Source organism: Astyanax mexicanus, chromosome 19 (assembly GCF_023375975.1).
Source record: "Astyanax mexicanus isolate ESR-SI-001 chromosome 19, AstMex3_surface, whole genome shotgun sequence".
Taxonomy (NCBI): Eukaryota; Metazoa; Chordata; class Actinopteri; order Characiformes; family Acestrorhamphidae; genus Astyanax; species Astyanax mexicanus.
This window is the reverse complement of record NC_064426.1, coordinates 30,906,792-30,928,997: the sequence shown is the minus strand read 5'-3', so window position 1 is coordinate 30,928,997 and position 22,206 is coordinate 30,906,792. Positions and strand designations below refer to the sequence as shown.

General features: G+C 36.2%; 2 pseudogenes and 1 gene segment (V, D, J or C); all 3 read right to left on the bottom strand.

Moving 5' to 3' along the window:
* Window positions 1–3,702: 3,702 nt before the first annotated feature.
* LOC125784373 (immunoglobulin lambda-1 light chain-like) lies at window positions 3,703–11,634 on the bottom strand (annotated as a pseudogene).
* Window positions 11,635–12,756: 1,122 nt separating this feature from the next.
* LOC125784374 (immunoglobulin lambda-1 light chain-like) lies at window positions 12,757–17,870 on the bottom strand (annotated as a pseudogene).
* A 2,068-nt stretch (window positions 17,871–19,938) lies between these two features.
* Window positions 19,939–21,927, bottom strand: LOC125784379 (immunoglobulin lambda constant 3-like; the record flags this gene model as incomplete). The annotated part of the segment is given in 2 exon segments: window positions 19,939–20,479; window positions 21,885–21,927. Coding segments are annotated over 2 exon segments (366 nt in total), but the record flags the coding sequence as incomplete, so codon positions are not given.
* Between the last annotated feature and the right edge of the window lie 279 nt (window positions 21,928–22,206).

Here is a 22,206-nt window from a genome sequence, read left to right as displayed (position 1 = left end):
ATTATTCCACAATCACAAGCAAAAATTCTACCCTTTACATGAGTCTTTTCATTTTTTAACACTAACCAAAGCAATTTAAGTGGCTCCCAGGGTGATCAATTACAAGAAAGATTATTATAATAATGTTACATATTAAACTCAAAATCACAAGAAAGAAAGTAATTCATTAAAAGTGATAAATAATTAAAGAAAGTCTCCTAAGAAGCTTTTAGTTCACAGTCTAAAATCTGTCTTTTTCTGTGTTTTATCCAGGATTAAAGCTCTAAATGTTAGAAGAGGAATTTCAGCTTTCCTGAATGTTGTACATCTGTCTCTTCATAAAGCTTCATTTATAGAGATAAAATAATAATAAATGCTCTGCTCTGATAACTATGAAAAGAGTAAAGATCATTTTGGAAGTGTGAAAAACTCTCTAATCATTTTATAGAGCATAAATTTTATTAATGTTTTTACCCCACAATTAAGTATCTTATTATTATTATATATCATTATATACAGCTCTATTAAAAAAAGAGGCCACGTCAGTTTCTGAATCAGCTTCTCTGATTTTATTGGTATATTTTTGAGTAAAATGAACATTGTTGTTTTATTCTATAAACTACAGACAACATTTCTCCCAAATTCTAAATAAAAATATTGTCATTTACAGCATTTATTTGGAGAAAGTGAGAAATGCCTGAAATAACAAAAAGGACGCAGAGCTTTCAGACCTCAAATAATGCAAAGAAAACAAGTTCATATTCATGAAATTTTAAGAGTCCAGAAATAAATATTTGGTGGAATTAACCTGGTTTTTAATCACAGTTTTCATGCATCTTGACATGTTCTCCTCCACCAGTCTTACACACTGCTTTTGGATAACTTTTTGCCACTCCTGGTGCAAAAATTCAAGCAGTTCAGTTTGGATAGATGGCTTGTGATCATCCATCTTCCTCTTGATTATATTCCAGAGGTTTTCAATTTGGTAAATTCAAAGAAACCCATCATTTTTAAGTGGTCTGTTATTTTTTTCCAGAGTTGTATTATAATACTCAGCATGCTGGTACAAATGTTTTCATAAATGTACTGTTTATTATTTATCTCTGCTCTTTTTAATTGTGGATGTAATAAAATTATAAAAAATAAAATGATGATGATTTTTTCAATGCACTCATTTTTTAGTTCAAACATAAAGTAATCTATCCACTATAATCAAATTAATATCATCATATACGATCATATATACGATTAACATAAGATTCAGTCATATGTCTTCTGAACATGTTTTGAAAAAACATCTGAATTCTCACATTTAACCCTCTGTAGCATCTTTTTGTTATTACACCATACAATGCCTTAAATGTATTAATTTATTTAATGACTCTATTTTTTATATAATATTACAGGGCATTTCTATGTACAATACAATGAAGTGTGCTAGAATACGTAAAGACGTATATTTGGCTGTTTAAATTATTACATTCTTGTTGTGAGCTTAATGAAACAAGTTTATTTCAGTTGTTGCCTTTGAACAACATTATGTAGTTCACTATTGTTAAGGCCTTTATGATTATCATGATGATAGTGGTGATTCAAACAATCAAAAATAAAAAAAAAAGTCTGAAAAATGTTCCCAAAGTAAAAATCTCTAAAAGGCAGGTGTGATTTGTTTTTTCCCCCCAGAAATAATTCATGGCATAGATGGCTAATGATCACTAGTTTCACTAAATAGTAGATTTACATTATTTATTTAAATTATGTTCATTGGTATTAATTGAGTATTTCTGCTTTGTGTTAAAGTTATGAGCTGAAGTGAAGTCAATGATCTTACAGCAGAGAACTCTTCCACAATCTTACTGGTGAAAGAAAATAAACAAAGAGAAATACTTTTAATTGTTGTGTTTATTGACAGACTATTAAATTAACACTGAAGAAAGAACTGCAACATTTAAATTTAATAAAATACAACTCAGACCTGCTTAGATTCTGTTGATGTGTTTCCACTGTTGTCTGAAAGCAGAAGTGAATGTGAGCAGTGAGGAGGTTTTTGTCATGATCTCAATCACTGTGATACGAACTCATTAACAGAGGTGTCATATGTCTGACAGTAATACACTGCAGAGTCTCCTACCTCCACATTACTGATGATCAAAGTGTAATCTGATTTAGATGAGTGTGTTGATGTGAATTTAGGAGAAGAGAAGCCAGATCCATATTCAGGAGAACTCCAGCCATGATAATTCCTTAACACATACTGTGGAACTCCTCCTGGAACCTGTTTATACCATTGAGCAGAGCTACCGGTAACCATCCCCAGATTACAGTGCATAGTGGTGGTCTCTCCTTTAGTCGCTGTGAGATCAGGGGGATTCTGGGTCACCACAGTCACACCACTGACACCTGCAATAAAAGCAGCATCATGTTACATTAGTTGATGCTCACATTAGATGTAGGTGAATGCTGAGGAGCTCCAGTGTTGTGAGATCTTACATGAGAGAGCAGTGAAGAGAGTGCAGAGTGCTGGCAGCATCTTGTCAGTGTGTGATGCTCTCTGTGCTGAGTGAAGAGATGAGCAGCTTGAGGAGCAGATAAAGGAGAGAGTGCAGGGATGAGCTATAAGAGAGACAGGAGGGGGCAGAGGGAGGGGTCACTCCACTACACTCACCATATAGGAGCATCTACACACTCTCATCATCATGTGCTACAGGATATGATCATGATTTATCTTCATATATATCTCCTAATGGAGGAATTTAATATGAAACTGATGATCATGTTAAATAGTGGTGTTATAATTTACACTATTACATATTTCATAGTGCAGTAATAATATTTATTGATTATTTTAGATTAATATAATTATTTTAATCCATTAAAATTTTGAGTGAGTTTTTCTCTCATTCTAAAATGATGATCCACAGATAAATCTCCTCATTTGCATGAAGCTAAAATAAGCTGAGTTCTTTCAGCAGGTGTATCCTGAGTGAGAGAGGAGGTTCACACTGATTAGTGAACTGAATCATCTCTTGGGGAAATCTCCACGTCAGTGCTCCTCTCTCTGATCCTTCACTGCCCCCTACAGCCTCTCCTCTCACATTCACTTTAACACTAATCCACTACAGAGTCTGTCAGTCCCATAAAACAGCAGAGGGAGAAACACTGTGTCCAATAATCTGATCAGACTTCATTAAATCAGCTCCATCATTCATTCCACCATTAGATTCAGTTGTACTGAACACAATAAAAGTGCTGTAGAATTATGAATATTTAATGAAACAGGGAGAGATGTGAAGAACAGCACAGCAGTTCAGATTCTCTCACCAACAGAACAGAATGAAATGAAAGACAAAATGAAATGAGGAGCTAAATTGAAACGATTCAAACAGAACTGAGTAAAAAGTACAAATTGAGTGGATTTAAAAGAATCTCATGAAAATAGCAAGAAAGAAACAAATTCACCCAAATGTTCCTGAAACCCATCAAACTCTGCTCTTCCCGCACTACTGAGTAAACCCCTCTCCTGCTGAACAGTAGACTGCAGTTCACGCTTCTGCTGACGGATGGCGCTCCTCACAACCACGTTACCAAACCCCGCCCCCTCCACTTTATTACCCCCACCCTCCATACCAGCCCTTATTCATTCCCTCCTTTTAGTACAACTAACTGCACATCCATCAGTAACTCAGATATGTTCACAATCAACTCAAACAATGCACAGCAAGAGTTTTTCACTTCTGCATTTTATTCAAATCCATCAAACAACTTTATTGTAGAAGAGAAAAGATGAAGGAGTACGTAAGCAGGAGATGATCCAGTGTTTGTTGCTGGAATCAGCATTCTTTCACTACACACTAAACTACTGTTTCTATTCAGCACTGCCAAGTAAGAAGTGTACGTCTGAAGAAGAAGAAAAGAATGAAGATGAACAGATGTGATCAGGTTCAGTCCATGCATTCAGACTTCTTCATGCTTTTACTTGTAGTTTTTGAGGCAGCAGCAGACACTTCACATGTTATGTCTTTATCTTTCTCCCACTCTGATCTCTCAATGCTCAAATAGCTGCTCAGTCTGAACTTCTTATTGGGCTGCTGCTCTGCAGAGCCAGTGCTCACTCCACTGCTGACTGCCTTTCTGTCCAGCAGCCAACGAACATCAGCATAACCAGTGGACATGTCACTGACCACACACACTAGAGTGGCTTTATTAGACTTCAGCTCTTCACTGGACGGAGGGAAGATGCTCAGAACAGGAGGAGGAACAGCAGAGTCTGATTAGAGAAAGAAAGAAAGAAAACATTTATTACATTAGAAATGAAGAGAATGTGAGGATAGAATTTCACTGATAAACTCTAAAAACTCTGCATTTAAAATATGATGCCTTAAACATTTTCACAACATCAAACATGTTCCAAAAACATCATTTCAAATAAATCTTTACACCAAATTATTCCACAATTTACCAAACAATAGTTGAGTTTGTTTATCATATCTCCAGTGATGAGCTTGATTTCAGAGGGTTAAAGAGACAGTATGTGGAGATGAGTTCAGTTTAACATGAATAAAAGTTTAGTTTTTGGGACGTCAGGATAAAAAAGCTTTAAATTAAAATATTTTATTAGAAGAAAATGGAACTTTATGACCCTTTGATCTAATTAAACTGGATTATATTAATTATGTATTTAAAGTTTCCAGTGTCAAAAGTCAATATGAGAAACATTAGGAAATGTATTAGGTACTTTTCCAGCAGAATAATGTATTATACATATAAACTCAAAAAATCAATCTAATATTTTTTTTTTGTTCAAGTGTGAAATATATTAATTAATTCATTAATTTCTTGTTTTAATATAATTTTAACTCTATCATTTAAAAAAGACACTTACCAAAAAAAACACATTTGAAAAACTTAACAATTACTATTTACTCAAATATTACCAAAAATTGTTCAACAAAAAAAGTATCAGACATGTATCAATTAATATACAGACTGTATATTCTGCAGTAAATATATTTAAATTGATTCATATATTGATTTAAATACATTCTCTACACGTGACACAGTCTTCTTATTCGACTCATCCTAAGTTTAGTATTAAGATACAAGGTTTTAACAGTAATTATAAAAATGCTGAGAGATGCTGCAGCTCAAATATTTAATCTTAATCAGTACTTTAGTTATTTTCAGAGATAAAATATTTATTTCTGATTTTATTATTATTTATTTTAAACTATTACTTGAGCGTTAGTGTTAACTATTGTTCTTTCCTCTGTCTATCATAAATCTCTATCATTAAAACAACAAAAAATACAGATTTCTTTATCAATAACCATGAAAAATTTATTCATAGTATTTTGTAGGAAGTAACATTTTACTTTACTCACAGCTGACTATTTTAAATGAATTTTTAAATTCAATAAAGCAGTAAATTTAATATATTCCACAATTATTCTTAGTTTAATAAACTCTACACAATATATAACACACAATAAATATTCATAAAAATACATTCAGTGATAGTAGAAGAGATTTCACATTCATATTCAATAAATCATGATTTCTTTACAGTTAATAAAATATAAGTTAAACTGAAGTCCATTTTTCCTGGTAAAATAGAGAAATGTAATGAAATATAAGATAATCAGTGTAATGTAGATAAAGAGAAGAGTCTCTTACCAGTGACGATCAGCTTTGTTCCTGGGCCGAATACCACAGTGCTTCATTTCATATCCTCACCCGTACAAAAACCTCCTCAGTTTCAGAAGTGAAAGTAGCGGAACTGAAACGTCCTCTAGACTTCAGCTCTCTCTTCTACTGTCTATGATCAGCACTGAGTCCTTCCACATCCCATTTCAGTCCCTGGGAATTCCACATCTCTGTTCTCCTGGGATTTCTTCACACGTCCTGCTCAAGAGAACTGCACCTATTAACCCCACTTTCCTGCTGCAGCTGAGAAATGTGCTGAATGAAATGGAGAAGTGAATGTGAGCAGTGAGGAGGTTTTTGTCATGATCTCAACCACTGTGATACACCCTGACTAGCAGAGCTGTCCCATGTATAACAGTAATACACTGCAGAGTCTCCTACCTCCACATTACTGATTATTAACTGATAGTCGATGTTTGAAGAAGCTTTAGATGTGAAGCGTGAAGATGGAAAATTATCTCCATTTTCAATAGGGGAGCCGTCAGTATCAGATGTCAACACATACTGAGGAGCTGATTGTGGAATCTGTTTATACCAGTGGACATAGTTGCTTTCATCTTCAGCGATGTTACAGTCCATGCTGATGGTCTTGCCCTGCTGCTCCGTCAGAACTGAAGGGGTCTGTGTCAGAACTTTCTGTGAACTGACCCCTAAAACATAAAGCAACATTGGAGCTGATGATCATCAATATCATTTTAAACACAATCAGAAACAATCAAACCCCATCAATGTAAAGAGAGAAGCAGGAGGAGATCTCTTACATGCCAGAGCAGGGAGGAGGACACAGAGGGTGGGCAGCATGTTGTCTGTGATCAGCAGAGTGATGAACAGAGTGGAGGATGAAGAGAGGAGAGAGAGCTTTCATAAGGAACTGAGGGAGGAGGAGTCAATCTGTAATCAGCCAATCATTACTCCAACTCCAACTAGAATTCAGTTCTGCTCTGGTTTATTTGAAGAGTAATGGAGAGAGTATGATCAGAACAGAGGAGCTGAAAGGTGGATCTCTGGCAGTATATCTGGCAGCAATGTGTGGGGCTCCAGTTAGGGTAATATCCACCTTATTTCACAAACACAACTTTAATAAACACATGAAATGAGTAATTTAATATGCTCAGTTAGAGTGAGTCATAATAACATTTAAAAGAGGAGAACTTTGCTTAAACAGCAGTGATGGAAACACAACATAAAATGATCAGAGTGTTGTGGAGCTCCATATAACTGGTTAAATGTGCTTAAGTGAAAACATCTGCCTTAAACTTCATATATCTGCACTTACCATTCAGTGTAGGGGAAACGGCTTTGTCATTAAACAGATATGTAAGTGTGCTTTTCTCAGGCTTTTTTCAGTTATCTTGCTAAAATCATACCTAACAGCAAGACTAACACATGAGCCGTCTGCTTCTCCAGAGCTTCATAACTTGAGTTTCCCTCCACATAATGGTAAGATCTATCTGCCGATCGCCGATACCGTATTTTGGCTGAAAATCGTCTGATACCGATACACTGCCGATCGATCGTTCCATCTCTAGTTATTTGGTTTATGTGTGTGTTTCAAGAATGAGGGCCCCTTGTTTATATTTTGCCTAGGGCCCCAAAATGGCTAGATCCGCCCCTGCCCCAGACTAAAATGTATATTTCAGTTTGGGGCAATTTACTTCCAGCTAAGCTTACAAACAGCCATATTTTACACGTTTTAACATGATATATTTACACATTTAACCCGATTGCTTATGCTAATCGCAAATGCTAATCGCTGCTAGCTTCCGCCTGCTAGTCTACAGCTTTACCAGTTAAAACAAACACTTTTAACTCTACTTATACATTACACATTTACACTCTGGTTGTTTTACTAATCTTTTAACTATCTATCTTATTAACATTTTAAGCTCCTTACAAAACAGAAACACCCACTGATTTACTTATAATCTGTATCTATCTAGTATCTGAACTCACCCCGAAGCTTCTCCAGTACAGCACAGACGAGCAGCACAAAAGATTTGTTCAAATGAACAAATCTTTTGAACAAATCTTTTTAGTGAACGGATTCTAATGATTCAGTTAATCTAAAAGAGCTGCTGTGCCCATCACTACTAGTTAGCTTCATTAAAAAATTAACCAACTCCAAATAGCAGGTTTTTGTAGTCCTTGTAGAACTGTTAGAACTACATACAGGTTGGAAAGCAGGTCGCAGAGTTCAAAAGAGGCGCAGTTCTCGCGAGCGATGGGCACGGCCGCCTAGGAAAACTTACAGAGTCTGGTTTGAGCTCAGAGGAGCTCCGGCACAGATGCGAAAGCACCACTAATCCTCCTATTACACCTCAATGCAGCGCTGCAGTGAGTTTCAAGCTGTAATTTTACTTCTTTAAAAAAGTTCAATAATCAAGGAAATCCTACCTAGTGTTCCTTTAAGTCCCATAAAGACTTGATCCCAGTGTGTGCTCCACCTTTCATCATTGATTTATGTGACAACATTAAAAACATATCAGATTCTACTGTACTTTATGCAGTTTCACTAAAATATGTGGTTTAATCTGGAAACCTTAGAAAAATACTGTGAAATGTTCAGCGAGTGTACATGGCATTTAAAGGGCAGAAACGAGGAACTACACATTATAAATATGATTCTGATATATTTTAAATGATGTACAAATTATCTTCTTTCCTTTAAAAACAATTGCAGAAAACATTTCACTTAATTTATCATTCAGATCAACTACACTAAAGCCAAATTGCATTTAATGCAGATTTAATTCTATTTAATATTTTTTTCTGCAAATGATTTACATGAATATATAGAAAAGCTGTAGCTGTAGCTGTATTAAACACTTCAAAAACATCTGAACTTTCTAAAACGTTGTGTTTCCATTGTTGTGTAAAAGCAGAAGTGAATGTGAGCAGTGAGGAGGTTTTTGTCATGATCTCAATCACTGTGATACGTACTCACTAATAGAGCTGTCCCGTGTTGCACAGTAATACACTGCAGAGTCTCCTACCTCCACATTACTGATGATCAAATTACAATCAGATCTAGATGAACAAGTTGATGTGAATTTAGGAGAAGAGAAACCAGATCCATATCTAGGAGAGCTGTAGGTTTGGTAATTGAATAACACAAATTGTGTATCTCCTCCTGGAACCTGTTTATACCACAAAGCGTCCCTATCACTAACCGTCTCCAAATGACAGTGCATAGTGGTGGTCTCTCCTTTAGTTGCTGTGAGAACAGGGGGATTCTGGGTCACCACAGTCACACCACTGACACCTGCAATAAAAGCAGCATCATGTTACATTAGTTGATGCTCACATTAGATGTAGGTGAATGCTGAGGAGCTCCAGTGTTGTGAGATCTTACATGAGAGAGCAGTGAAGAGAGTGCAGAGTGCTGGCAGCATCTTGTCAGTGTGTGATGCTCTCTGTGCTGAGTGAAGAGATGAGCAACTTGAGGAGCAGATAAAGGAGAGAGTGCAGGGATGAGCTAAGAGAGACAGGAGGGGGCAGAGGGAGGAGTCACTCAACTACACACCCCATAATGATAATCTGTAACAGTAAAATGTAATGACTTCTGTGATGTTTTTCTGGTAGACATGTGACACTGTGGATCGAGGAATGTTAAATGTTCCTCTGTAAGCTTTATTATTATTTAATAACTAACGTTAATACAATGTGTGATTAATGTTTAGACTCAGTGTGAATTCTGGAATTATTAATGAGTTATTAATATTATGATGTGTTTATTGGGTTTTAATGGAATAAAAAGTGTTTATTGATACTTTATGATGTTAATTAGATTTTTATTTATTATGCATTTGTTCATCTTCTTATCAGATGGTGGGTCTGGATCCTACCTGGAATCATTGGGTGTAAGGCAGGAATACCCCCTGTACAGGGTAGCAGTTCATCACAGAAGGGGGCAAACTCAACCAGTCTTCCACTCACTCACACCCAGGGGGCAGTTTATCACAGTCAGTTCACCCAGCATGTGAATTTTTCAGAGGAGGGAGGAGACTGGAATACTTAGAGGAAACCCACACGGACACGGTGAGAACACACCAATCACCTCACAGACAGTGACCAGAGTGGGTATTGAACCCACAACCCCAGACATCTAGAGCTCTGTGACACACACACACTACCTGTGATGAAACTGTGCTGTAGAATTTCTCTACAATTAATTTATTTTCAACAAAACTACAATTAAATTAATGATTTATATTTTCTTGTTTACATGCATTTGTATCAAATCATCCTATAAAGTTTTATGATTTAAATATGAAGATTTTCTTCATTTATCATAACTATGAATGGGTTTTTGTTACTGTGTTTATTGTACATCTAAGATGAGAGTTATATTTCTGGTAAATGAGATTGACAATGATTGGCTGGATTCGTCCAAATGTACATGGATATTTATACAAGAAAAATAGTGTTTCTCTATGTTTTGAATCCTGTCTGCTTAAAGATATCATTTTTGATCACTGTAAACAGGGTTTTTTATGTTAAGAAATTCTCTCCAAGGTGAAGATTTGTGAAAGCTCTGTTCTCAGTGTTGTTGTGTGGATGGAATAAAAAAAGGGGTGAATTTCCCAAAAGGTTCTTAAGCACAAAGATGATTCTTAGATGGTCAAGCGAGCTTCACACTGACCACTTTCTCTTCATATTAACCTATTGTTAATGCTGAGATACTTTTAGAAAACTGAACCCAGATATATGAAAATGTTAACATCACAATGAATGCATATTTCTGGCTGTATCTCAATTTTTTCCTTACTCCCTAAATAGTGAACTACATAAAATCCTAAAACTACAATTTAACAAAGCAGATGGCACTAGATTTCAGATTTATACATATGAATAAATGTAAAGACTGTTCTATAACAAATATATAATGGTCTGTTTAGATTTAGAGTCAGTCATTTACTCACACTAACGTAGTAGTCATTCGGGATTACACCTTTATGTTTTCTTCATGTTTTGTGGTGTGTTGATGACTCTCTTTATGAGGTACTATCACCTCAAACAGGGCTAGTATAATACTAGCATTTTTGTCTCTGTGTGGATGGTAGTATTAAAAAAAATGGAGAAAGCTCTGTTCTCATAAAAATCACATAAATGTAAGAAAAGGATCCTTAAAAGAGATGATAATTCATGATATCAAAAAAGAAATATGATACAAAGTTATTTCACATCACAACCTATGTTTTATTGTTTCTTTAAAATAAATAAATAAATAAAGTTACATACAGTATAAATGTGAACTCTAATAAAAAAAAGCTGCAAATCTAAAACAAAAATTTCATAATTTTACACTGCTTACTCTTGTAGTCTAAGATTCTGTTGAATTTGTTGTGTTTCACTGGTGTCTGAAAGCAGAAGTGAATGTGAGCAGTGAGGAGGTTTTTGTCATGATCTCAATCACTGTGATACCCACTCACTAACAGAGCCGTCATGTGTCTGACAGTAATACACTGCAGAGTCTCCTACCTCCACATTACTGATGATCAAAGTATAATCTGATTTAGATGAGTGTGTTGATGTGAATTTAGGAGAAGAGAAGCCAGATCCATAGCTGGGAGAACTGTAGGTTTGGTGATTGTATAACACATGCTGTGGAACTCCTCCTGGAACCTGTTTATACCACCAAGCTCGATAATTAGTAACCGTGCCCAGATTACAGTGCATAGTGGTGGTCTCTCCTTTAGTCGGTGTGAGAACAGGGGGATTCTGGGTCACCACAGTCACACCACTGACACCTGCAATAAAAGCAGCATCATGTTACATTAGTTGATGCTCACATTAGATGTAGGTGAATGCTGAGGAGCTCCAGTGTTGTGAGATCTTACATGAGAGAGCAGTGAAGAGAGTGCAGAGTGCTGGCAGCATCTTGTCAGTGTGTGATGCTCTCTGTGCTGAGTGAAGAGATGAGCAGCTTGAGGAGCAGATAAAGGAGAGAGTGCAGGGATGAGCTATAAGAGAGACAGGAGGGGGCAGAGGGAGGGGTCACTCAACTACACTCATCATATAGGAGCATCTACACACTCTCATCATCATGTGCTACAGGATATGATAATGATTCATCTTCATATATATCTCCTATATGGAGGAATTTAATATGAAACTGATGATCATGTTAAATAGTGGTGTTACAATTTACAATATTACATATTTGATATTACAGTAAGAATATTTGTGGATTATTTTATATTAAAATTATTAATTTAATCCATTAAATGTTTGAGTCAGTTTTTCTCTCATTCTAAAATGATGATCCACAGATAAAGCTCCTCATTTGCATGAAGCTAAAATAAGCTGAGTTCTTTCAGCAGGTGTTTCCTGAGTGAGAGAGGAGGTTCACACTGATTAGTGAACTGAATCATCTCTTGGGGAAATCTCCACGTCAGTGCTCCTCTCTCTGATCCTTCACTGCCCCCTACAGCCTCTCCTCTCACATTCACTTTAACACTAATCCACTACAGAGTCTGTCAGTCCCATAAAACAGCAGAGGGAGAAACACTGTGTCCAATAATCTGATCAGACTTCATTAAATCAGCTCCATCATTCATTCCACCATTAGATTCAGTTGTACTGAACACAATAAAAGTGCTGTAGAATTATGAATATTTAATGAAACAGGGAGAGATGTGAAGAACAGCACAGCAGTTCAGATTCTCTCACCAACAGAACAGAATGAAATGAAAGACAAAATGAAATGAGGAGCTAAATTGAAACGATTCAAACAGAACTGAGTAAAAAGTACAAATTGAGTGGATTTAAAACAATCTCATGAAAATCGCAAGAAAGAAACAAATTCACCCAAATGTTCCTGAAACCCATCAAACTCTGCTCTTCCCGCACTACTGAGTAAACCACTCTCCTGCTGAACAGTAGACTGCAGTTCACGCTTCTGCTGACGGATGGCGCTCTTCACAACCACGTTACCAAACCCCGCCCCCTCCACGTTATTACCCCCACCCTCCATACCAGCCCTTATTCATTCCCTCCTTTTAGTACAACTAACTGCACATCCATCAGTAACTCAGATATGTTCACAATCAACTCAAACAATGCACAGCAAGAGTTTTTCACTTCTGCATTTTATTCAAATCCATCAAACAACTTTATTGTAGAAGAGAAAAGATGAAGGAGTACGTAAGCAGGAGATGATCCAGTGTTTGTTGCTGGAATCAGCATTCTTTCACTACACACTAAACTACTGTTTCTATTCAGCACTGCCAAGTAAGAACTGTACGTCTGAAGAAGAAGAAAAGAATGAAGATGAACAGATGTGATCAGGTTCAGTCCATGCATTCAGACTTCTTCATGCTTTTACTTGTAGTTTTTGAGGCAGCAGCAGACACTTCACATGTTATGTCTTTATCTTTCTCCCACTCTGATCTCTCAATGCTCAAATAGCTGCTCAGTCTGAACTTCTTATTGGGCTGCTGCTCTGCAGAGCCAGTGCTCACTCCACTGCTGACCGTCTTTCTGTCCAGCAGCCAATGAACATCAGCATAACCAGTGGACATGTCACTGACCACACACACTAGAGTGGCTTTATTAGACTTCAGCTCTTCACTGGACGGAGGGAAGATGCTCAGAACAGGAGGAGGAACAGCAGAGTCTGATTAGAGAAAGAAAGAAAGAAAACGTTTATTACATTAGAAATGAAGAGAATGTGAGGATAGAATTTCACTGATAAACTCTAAAAACTCTGCATTTAAAATAAGATGCCTTAAACATTTTCACAACATCAAACATTTTCCAAAAACATCATTTCAAATAAATCTTTACACCAAATTATTCCACAATTTACCAAACAATAGTTGAGTTTGTTTATCATATCTCCAGTGATGAGCTTGATTTCAGAGGGTTAAAGAGACAGTATGTGGAGATGAGTTCAGTTTAACATGAATAAAAGTTTAGTTTTTGGGACGTCAGGATAGAAAAGCTTTAAATGGAAATCTTTTATTAGAAGAAAATGGAACTTTATGACACTTTGATCTAATTAAACTGGATTTTATTAATTATGTATTTAAAGTTTCCAGTGTCAAAAGTCAATATGAGAAATATTAAGACATTTATTTATACCAAAATATTTAAATCAGAATAGTGTTTTACACATATAAACTCTAACAATTTGAATTACGTTTTCAGTGAAAGTGTGAAATGTAGTTTTACATTACTTAATGAATAAATATCTTGTTTTAATGTAATTTTAATTTTATCATTACAAAAATAAATTCATCAAAACAGCACATTAAAAAAATATATATATTTTTTTATTGAAACATTACTAAATATGATGAAACAAAGCAATAACATGCATTTATTTTTCTCCACATATCAGATATGTATCAGTTAAATATGCAGACTGTACAATCTGCAAATAATATATTTAAACTGATTCATATATTAATTTAAATACATTTACTGCACATGGCACAGTTTTCTTATTCGACTGATCCTAACTTCAGTATTAAGATACAAGGTTTTAACAGTAATTATAAAAAAATGCTGAGAGATGCTGCAGCTCAAATAATCAGTTCTTTAGTTATTTTCATAAATAAAATATTTATTTCTGATTTTATTATTATTTGTTTTTAACTATTACTTGAGTGTGAGTGTTGACTATTGTTCTCTCATCTGTGTATCATAAAGCTCTATCATTAAACGAAATAAAAAATACAGATTTTTTATTAATAACCATGAAAAATGAATTGATTCATTGTATTTTGTAGGAAGTAAAATTTTACTTCAGCCACAGCTGACAGTTTAAATGGCAATTCCAATTCAATAAAGCAGTTCATTTAATATATTCCACAATTATTCTTAGTTTAATAAACTCTACAGAATATAAAACACACAGTAAATATTCATAAAAATACATTCAGTGATAGTAGAAGAGATTTCACATTCATATTCAATAAGTCATGATTTCTTTACAGTTAATAAAATATAAGTTAAACTGAAGTTCATTTTTCCTGGTTAAATAGAGAAATGTAATGAAATATAAGATAATCAGTGGAATGTAGATAAAGAGAAGAGTTTCTTACCAGTGACGATCAGCTTTGTTCCTGGGCCGAATACCACAGTGCTTCATTTCATATCCTCACCCGTACAAAAACCTCCTCAGTTTCAGAAGTGAAAGTAGCGGAACTGAAACGTCCTCTAGACTTCAGCTCTCTCTTCTACTGTCTATGATCAGCACTGAGTCCTTCCACATCCCATTTCAGTCTCTGGGAATTCCACATCTCTGTTCTCCTGGGATTTCTTCACACGTCCTGCTCAAGAGAACTGCACCTATTAACCCCACTTTCCTGCTGCAGCTGAGAAATGTGCTGAATGAAATGGAGAAGTGAATGTGAGCAGTGAGGAGGTTTTTGTCATGATCTCAACCACTGTGATACACCCTGACTAGCAGAGCTATCCCATGTATAACAGTAATACACTGCAGAGTCTCCTACCTCCACATTACTGATGATCAAATTACAATCAGATGAAGATGAACATGTTGATGTGAATTTAGGAGAAGAGAAGCCAGATTCATAGCTAGGAGAACTGTAGCTTTGGTGATTGTATAACACAAACTGTGGAACTCCTCCTGGAACCTGTATATACCACAGAGCTGCATTATCAGTAACCGTCCCCAGATTACAGTGCACAGTGGTGGTCTCTCCTTTAGTCGCTGTGAGAACAGGGGGATTCTGGGTCACCACAGTCACACCACTGACACCTGCAATAAAAGCAGCATCATGTTACATTAGTTGATGCTCACATTAGATGTAGGTGAATGCTGAGGAGCTCCAGTGTTGTGAGATCTTACATGAGAGAGCAGTGAAGAGAGTGCAGAGTGCTGGCAGCATCTTGTCAGTGTGTGATGCTCTCTGTGCTGAGTGAAGAGATGAGCAGCTTGAGGAGCAGAAAAAGGAGAGAGTGCAGGGATGAGCTATAAGAGAGACAGGAGGGGGCAGAGGGAGGAGTCACTCAACTACACACCCCATAATGATAATCTGCAATAATTTCTGTTGCTTTAACATGCCACATGTACAGTAAAATGCCACAAAAACACTTAACTAACCCTGTAAGAACTAACATTAACACTACAGCCTGGAACATGTGGAACATGATTCTAGTCACTCTGGATAGGAACTTTAAACACAGTCTGTAAAGGTTATTGTAATGTCCATTCCTCTCATCCATCCATCTGTCTGTTTCTTTCTGGTCACAGGTGGTCCAGAATCTAAAGGAACCATGGAAGTCAAGTCAGGAATACTGTCAAGACTTTGGGCCAGTTCATTGCCGGTTGCAATACACCACTATTCACTTGTGAAATCACACCAGGGGGATAATTAGCATAGCCAGTTCACCTACAGTGTGTGTTTTTGGTAAACAGTAAGAAAATATTAGTCAACAAGCTTGTGTGGGGCTCATGTGGGTGAAACATGGTCTAAGAGAGTTTCAGGTGGACGTGGGCTTCAAGTGGGTTTGTTCTGAGACCCACATTGATCTAATCTAAAACCTTCCTGGTGCTGTAAAATTTGTTGATTTTGCTTGTTAGAATTTGGGAAACGGGTTGTTTGAAAAAGTAAATATAGCTTATATTTTAAAGTTCTGTTTGCTTAATCTTATCTACTTAAGTGTAACTAAAAAAAGCATTGGCAACTTCTATTATTAAAGGTAATCAAACAAAAGTTAATATAACTATTGGTGCCTGGCATCATTTATTTGCATAATGGCTGTGTCCCCCATCCACCACTAACTTACCATCAGTGTGTAGTCTTGTCAACAAGGGCTACCTTACCATGGGTATTTATTTAATATATAACAAAAGCGTAAGATGATTGCTAATGTATTTTTTTGTTCCTTTGTATTCTATCATGTATTCAGTCAACATTACGTAGAGCTTTAGCTTTTTAATAGAGAATGATAACAGGCTTGGTTCCATTCTACCATTACGTGTGTATATTAATCCAGCTCAGAGTAACTTCACTGCACTCCCTAATAAGCATAAAATCACACTTCAAATTAAACAGGAAAATGGTAACATGCACTTACAAACTACAACACTCCAATCAAGCAATCAACCATTACACACCCTGTGACCTAATACCCAAAATAAGGTACCTATTTTAGACAAGACTACACAATGATGATGAGTTACTGATGGGTGACCATGGATGTCCATTATGCAAATACACGATGTGAAGAACCAATATGGAAGATATATGGGTTAATGTAGTGATTAATTATTTAAGTGAAATCTACTAGGGTACAGAAATGATATATACTTCAGTGAAGGTGAGTTGCAAATTGTGAATTATGATTTAGATTATTATAAATTACCAAAAGAAGTTTGTATTTGAAGTGCAGGTTCAATGTGTGGAAAGTTCTCTTGCACCGCTCCTCAGCTCAGTGTATTGATTTTATTCACCTAATTTTAGAGAGTGAACAGAAGTCTGGTTAAATTATTCATTATACCTTGGGTTAAAAATCTGCTTTTGTTATGGATTTTGACTGTTGCCATCCAAATCTAGCAAACAACTATAAAGGACAAAAATTGGCCAATAAACTACACTACATTCAGCTCAGTTAAAACTGTGTAGAGATTCTATGATGTTTCCAATGTTTTCTGAAAGCAGAAGTGAATGTGAGCAGTGAGGAGGTTTTTGTCATGATCTCAATCACTGTGATACTGCGCCAGAGTCCCATGTCTGACAGTAATACACTGCAGAGTCTCTTACCTCCACATTACTGATGATCAAAGTATAATCTGATTGAGATGAGTGTGTTGATGTGAATTTAGGAGAAGAGAAGCCAGATCCATAGCTAGGAGAACTATAGCCATGATAATTCCTTAACACATACTGTGGAACTCCTCCTGAAACCTGTTTATACCATCAAGCCTCACTACCGGTAACCGTCCCCAGATTACAGTGATGGTCTCTCCTTTAGTTGATGTGAGAACAGGGGGATTCTGGGTCACCACAGTCACACCACTGACACCTGCAATAAAAGCAGCATCATGTTACATTAGTTGATGCTCACATTAGATGTAGGTGAATGCTGAGGAGCTCCAGTGTTGTGAGATCTTACATGAGAGAGCAGTGAAGAGAGTGCAGAGTGCTGGCAGCATCTTGTCAGTGTGTGATGCTCTCTGTGCTGAGTGAAGAGATGAGCAGCTTGAGGAGCAGATAAAGGAGAGAGTGCAGGGATGAGCTATAAGAGAGAAAGGAGGGGGCAGAGGGAGGGGTCACTCAACTACACTCACCATATAGGAGCATCTACACACTCTCATCATCATGTGCTACAGGATATGATAATGATTCATCTTCATATATATCTCCTATATGGAGGAATTTAATATGAAACTGATGATCATGTTAAATAGTGGTGTTATAATTTACACTATTACATATTTCATATTACAGTAATAATACTTATGGATAATTTTAGATTAAAATAATTAATTCAATCCATTAAAAGTTTGAGGGATTTTTTCTCTCATTCTAAAATGATGATCCACAGATAAAGCTACTCATTTGCATGAAGCTAAAATAAGCTGAGTTCTTTCAGCAGGTGTTTCCTGAGTGAGAGAGGAGGTTCACACTGATTAGTGAACTGAATCATCTCTTGGGGAATCTCCACGTCAGTGCTCCTCTCTCTGATCCTTCACTGCCCCCTACAGCCTCTCCTCTCACATTCACTTTAACACAGGGGTCTCAAAGTAGCGGCCCGCGGGCCGGGGTTTCATACGGCCCCTCACGGGTTAACAAAATAAACATAAGTTACATCTGGCCCGCAATTCAATTTAATTATTTATGCTTTATTATGTTCGTTTTCATATTTTATCTTAACTTGTATTTTGGTGTGTGTGTGTGGTTTTTGTTTTTTTTTTTGCTTACGCTGCGTTGCCTGCTTTAGTAGTCTTCAGTAGCCTTCAACAGTCTAACCTTGCAGCCGTGGTGTGTCCACTAAACTCCGTAGTTATAAACATCCTGAGGTTAGCAGCGCGCTAACTGACCTGTTTATAATGTAATCCGAGCAGTGCCTCCGTGACGCTGCTCTAAACTGCTGCTGTTAGCTGCTTGGGCTGAAAGATGAACTGTAGAGAGCTGTATTATCCGGTTAGTGGGGTTATTTTATTTCATACACAGAAGAACTTACAAATTTTTAAAAACGCTCCAGACTGGCTCAGCTGAGCCCTGTAGCCCGTGGCTGGGCTGCAGCTCTGACTAAGCAAAGACTGCGGGCTTGTGGTGCTGCAGCTGCAGCTCCGACTAGTGGTTGGATGAGGAACTGCTAAATCTGAGGAAATGCTAAATCTGTCACAGCTCACAATTTTTGATTTTATATTTATTAAGCCTTATTTCAGTATCAAACGTTTTGATCAAAGTTAATATAACTTATAAATTAAAAGGATTTATGTTAATAGAGCAACAAGCAACCATTTTTCCATGCAACTGTAATATTTGATTGAATAAATAGTATATTGAGAGTTATTTAACATTAAGGAGTAATTACATTCATTTTGTATTACATCTGGTTACATTTTCTTATATTTATAAGTTACATCTGGCCCTCAGAGGACAGCCAATATGCCAATGTGGCCCTCGGCAAAAATGAGTTTGAGACCCCTGCTTTAACACTAATCCACTACAGAGTCTGTCAGTCCCATAAAACAGCAGAGGGAGAAACACTGTGTCCAATAAACTGATCAGACTTCATTAAATCAGCTCCATCATTCAGTCCACCATTAGATTCAGTTGTACTGAACACAATAAAAGTGCTGTAGAATTATGAATATTTAATGAAAGAGGGAGAGATGTGAAGAACAGCACAGCAGTTCAGATTCTCTCACCAACAGAACAGAATGAAATGAAAGACAAAATGAAATGAGGAGCTAAATTGAAACGATTCAAACAGAACTGAGTAAAAAGTACAAATTGAGTGGATTTAAAAGAATCTCATGAAAATCGCAAGAAAGAAACAAATTCACCCAAATGTTCCTGAAACCCATCAAACTCTGCTCTTCCCACACTACTGAGTAAACCACTCTCCTGCTGAACAGTAGACTGCAGTTCACGCTTCTGCTGACGGATGGCGCTCTTTACAACCACGTTACCAAATCCCGCCCCCTCCACTTTATTACCCCACCCTCCATACCAGCCCTTATTCATTCCCTCCTTTTAGTACAAATAACTGCACATCCATCAGTAACTCAGATATGTTCACAATCAACTCAAACAATGCACAGCAAGAGTTTTTCACTTCTGCATTTTATTCAAATCCATCAAACAACTTTATTGTAGAAGAGAAAAGATGAAGGAGTACGTAAGCAGGAGATGATCCAGTGTTTGTTGCTGGAATCAGCATTCTTTCACTACACACTAAACTACTGTTTCTATTCAGCACTGCCAAGTAAGAAGTGTACGTCTGAAGAAGAAGAAAAGAATGAAGATGAACAGATGAGATCAGGTTCAGTCCATGCATTCAGACTTCTTCATGCTTTTACTTGTAGTTTTTGAGGCAGCAGACACTTCACATGTTATGTCTTTATCTTTCTCCCACTCTGATCTCTCAATGCTCAAATAGCTGCTCAATCTGAACTTCTTATTGGGCTGCTGCTCTGCAGAGCCAGTGCTCACTCCACTGCTGACCGTCTTTCTGTCCAGCAGCCAACGAACATCAGCAATACCAGTGGACATGTCACTGACCACACACACTAGAGTGGCTTTATTAGACTTCAGCTCTTCACTGGACGGAGGGAAGATGCTCAGAACAGGAGGAGGAACAGCAGAGTCTGATTAGAGAAAGAAAGAAAGAAAACATTTATTACATTAGAAATGAAGAGAAAGTGAGGATAGAATTTCACTGATAAACTCTAAAAACTCTGCATTTAAAATATGATGCCTTAAACATTTTCACAACATCAAACATTTTCCAAAAACATCATTTCAAATAAATCTTTACACCAAATTATTCCACAATTTCCCAAACAATAGTTGAGTTTGTTTATCATATCTCCAGTGATGAGCTTGATTTCAGAGGGTTAAAGAGACAGTATGTGGAGATGAGTTCAGTTTAACATGAATAAAAGTTTAGTTTTTGGGACGTCAGGATAGAAAAGCTTTAAATTAAAATGTTTTATTAGAAGAAAATGGAACTTTATGACCCTTTGATGAGATGAGAATACATAAGATGAGATGAGATTGATGATTGATGATTGATGAGATGAGAAACATAAGAAAATGTATTAACATCAGAACGTTTCTATCAGAACAGTGTTTTATACACTCTGTAAATTTAATTTGGGATTTTAGTGAAATTATGAAATGTAGTTTTTCATTATTAAATTCATAAATATCTTGTTTTAATGTAATTTTAATTTTATCATTATAAAAATACATTCAACAAAACAGCACATTTAAAAAATTACTAAACATTACTAAATATGATGAAACAAAGCAATAACATGCATTTAATTTTCTCCACATATCAGATATGTATCAGTTAAATATGCAGACTGTACAATCTGCAAAGAATATATTTAAACTGATTCATATATTAATTTAAATACATTTACTGCACGTGGAACAGTCTTCTTAATCAACTGATCCTAACTTCAGTATTAAGATACAAGGTTTTAACAGTAATTATAAAAAAATGCTGAGAGATGCTGCAGCTCAAATAATCAGTATTTTAGTTATTTTCATAAATAAAATATTTATTTCTGATTTTATCATTATTTATTTTAAACTATGACTTGAGCGTGAGTGCTGAATATTGTTCTCTCATCTGTGTATCATAAAGCTCTATCATTAAACCAATAAAAAATACAGATTTCTATATTAATAACCATGAAAAATAAATTGATTCATTGTATTTTGTGGGAAGTAAAATTTTACTTCAGCCACAGCTGACAGTTTAAATGGCAATTCCAATTCAATAAAGCAGTTCATTTAATATATTCCACAATTATTCTTAGTTTAATAAACTCTACAGAATATAAAACACACAGTAAATATTCATAAAAATACATTCAGTGATAGTAGAAGATATTTCACATTCATATTCAATAAGTCATGATTTCTTTACAGTTAATAAAATATAAGTTAAACTAAAGTCCGTTTTTCCTGGTTAAATAGAGAAATGTAATGAAATATAAGATAATCAGTGTAATGTAGATAAAGAGAAGAGTTTCTTACCAGTGACGATCAGCTTTGTTCCTGGGCCGAATACCACAGTGCTTCATTTCATATCCTCACTCGTACAAAAACCTCCTCAGTTTCAGAAGTGAAAGTAGCGGAACTGAAACGTCCTCTAGACTTCAGCTCTCTCTTCTACTGTCTATGATCAGCACTGAGTCCTTCCACATCCCATTTCAGTCTCTGGGAATTCCACATCTCTGTTCTCCTGGGATTTCTTCACACGTCCTGCTCAAGAGAACTGCACCTATTAACCCCACTTTCCTGCTGCAGCTGAGAAATGTGCTGAATGAAATGGAGAAGTGAATGTGAGCAGTGAGGA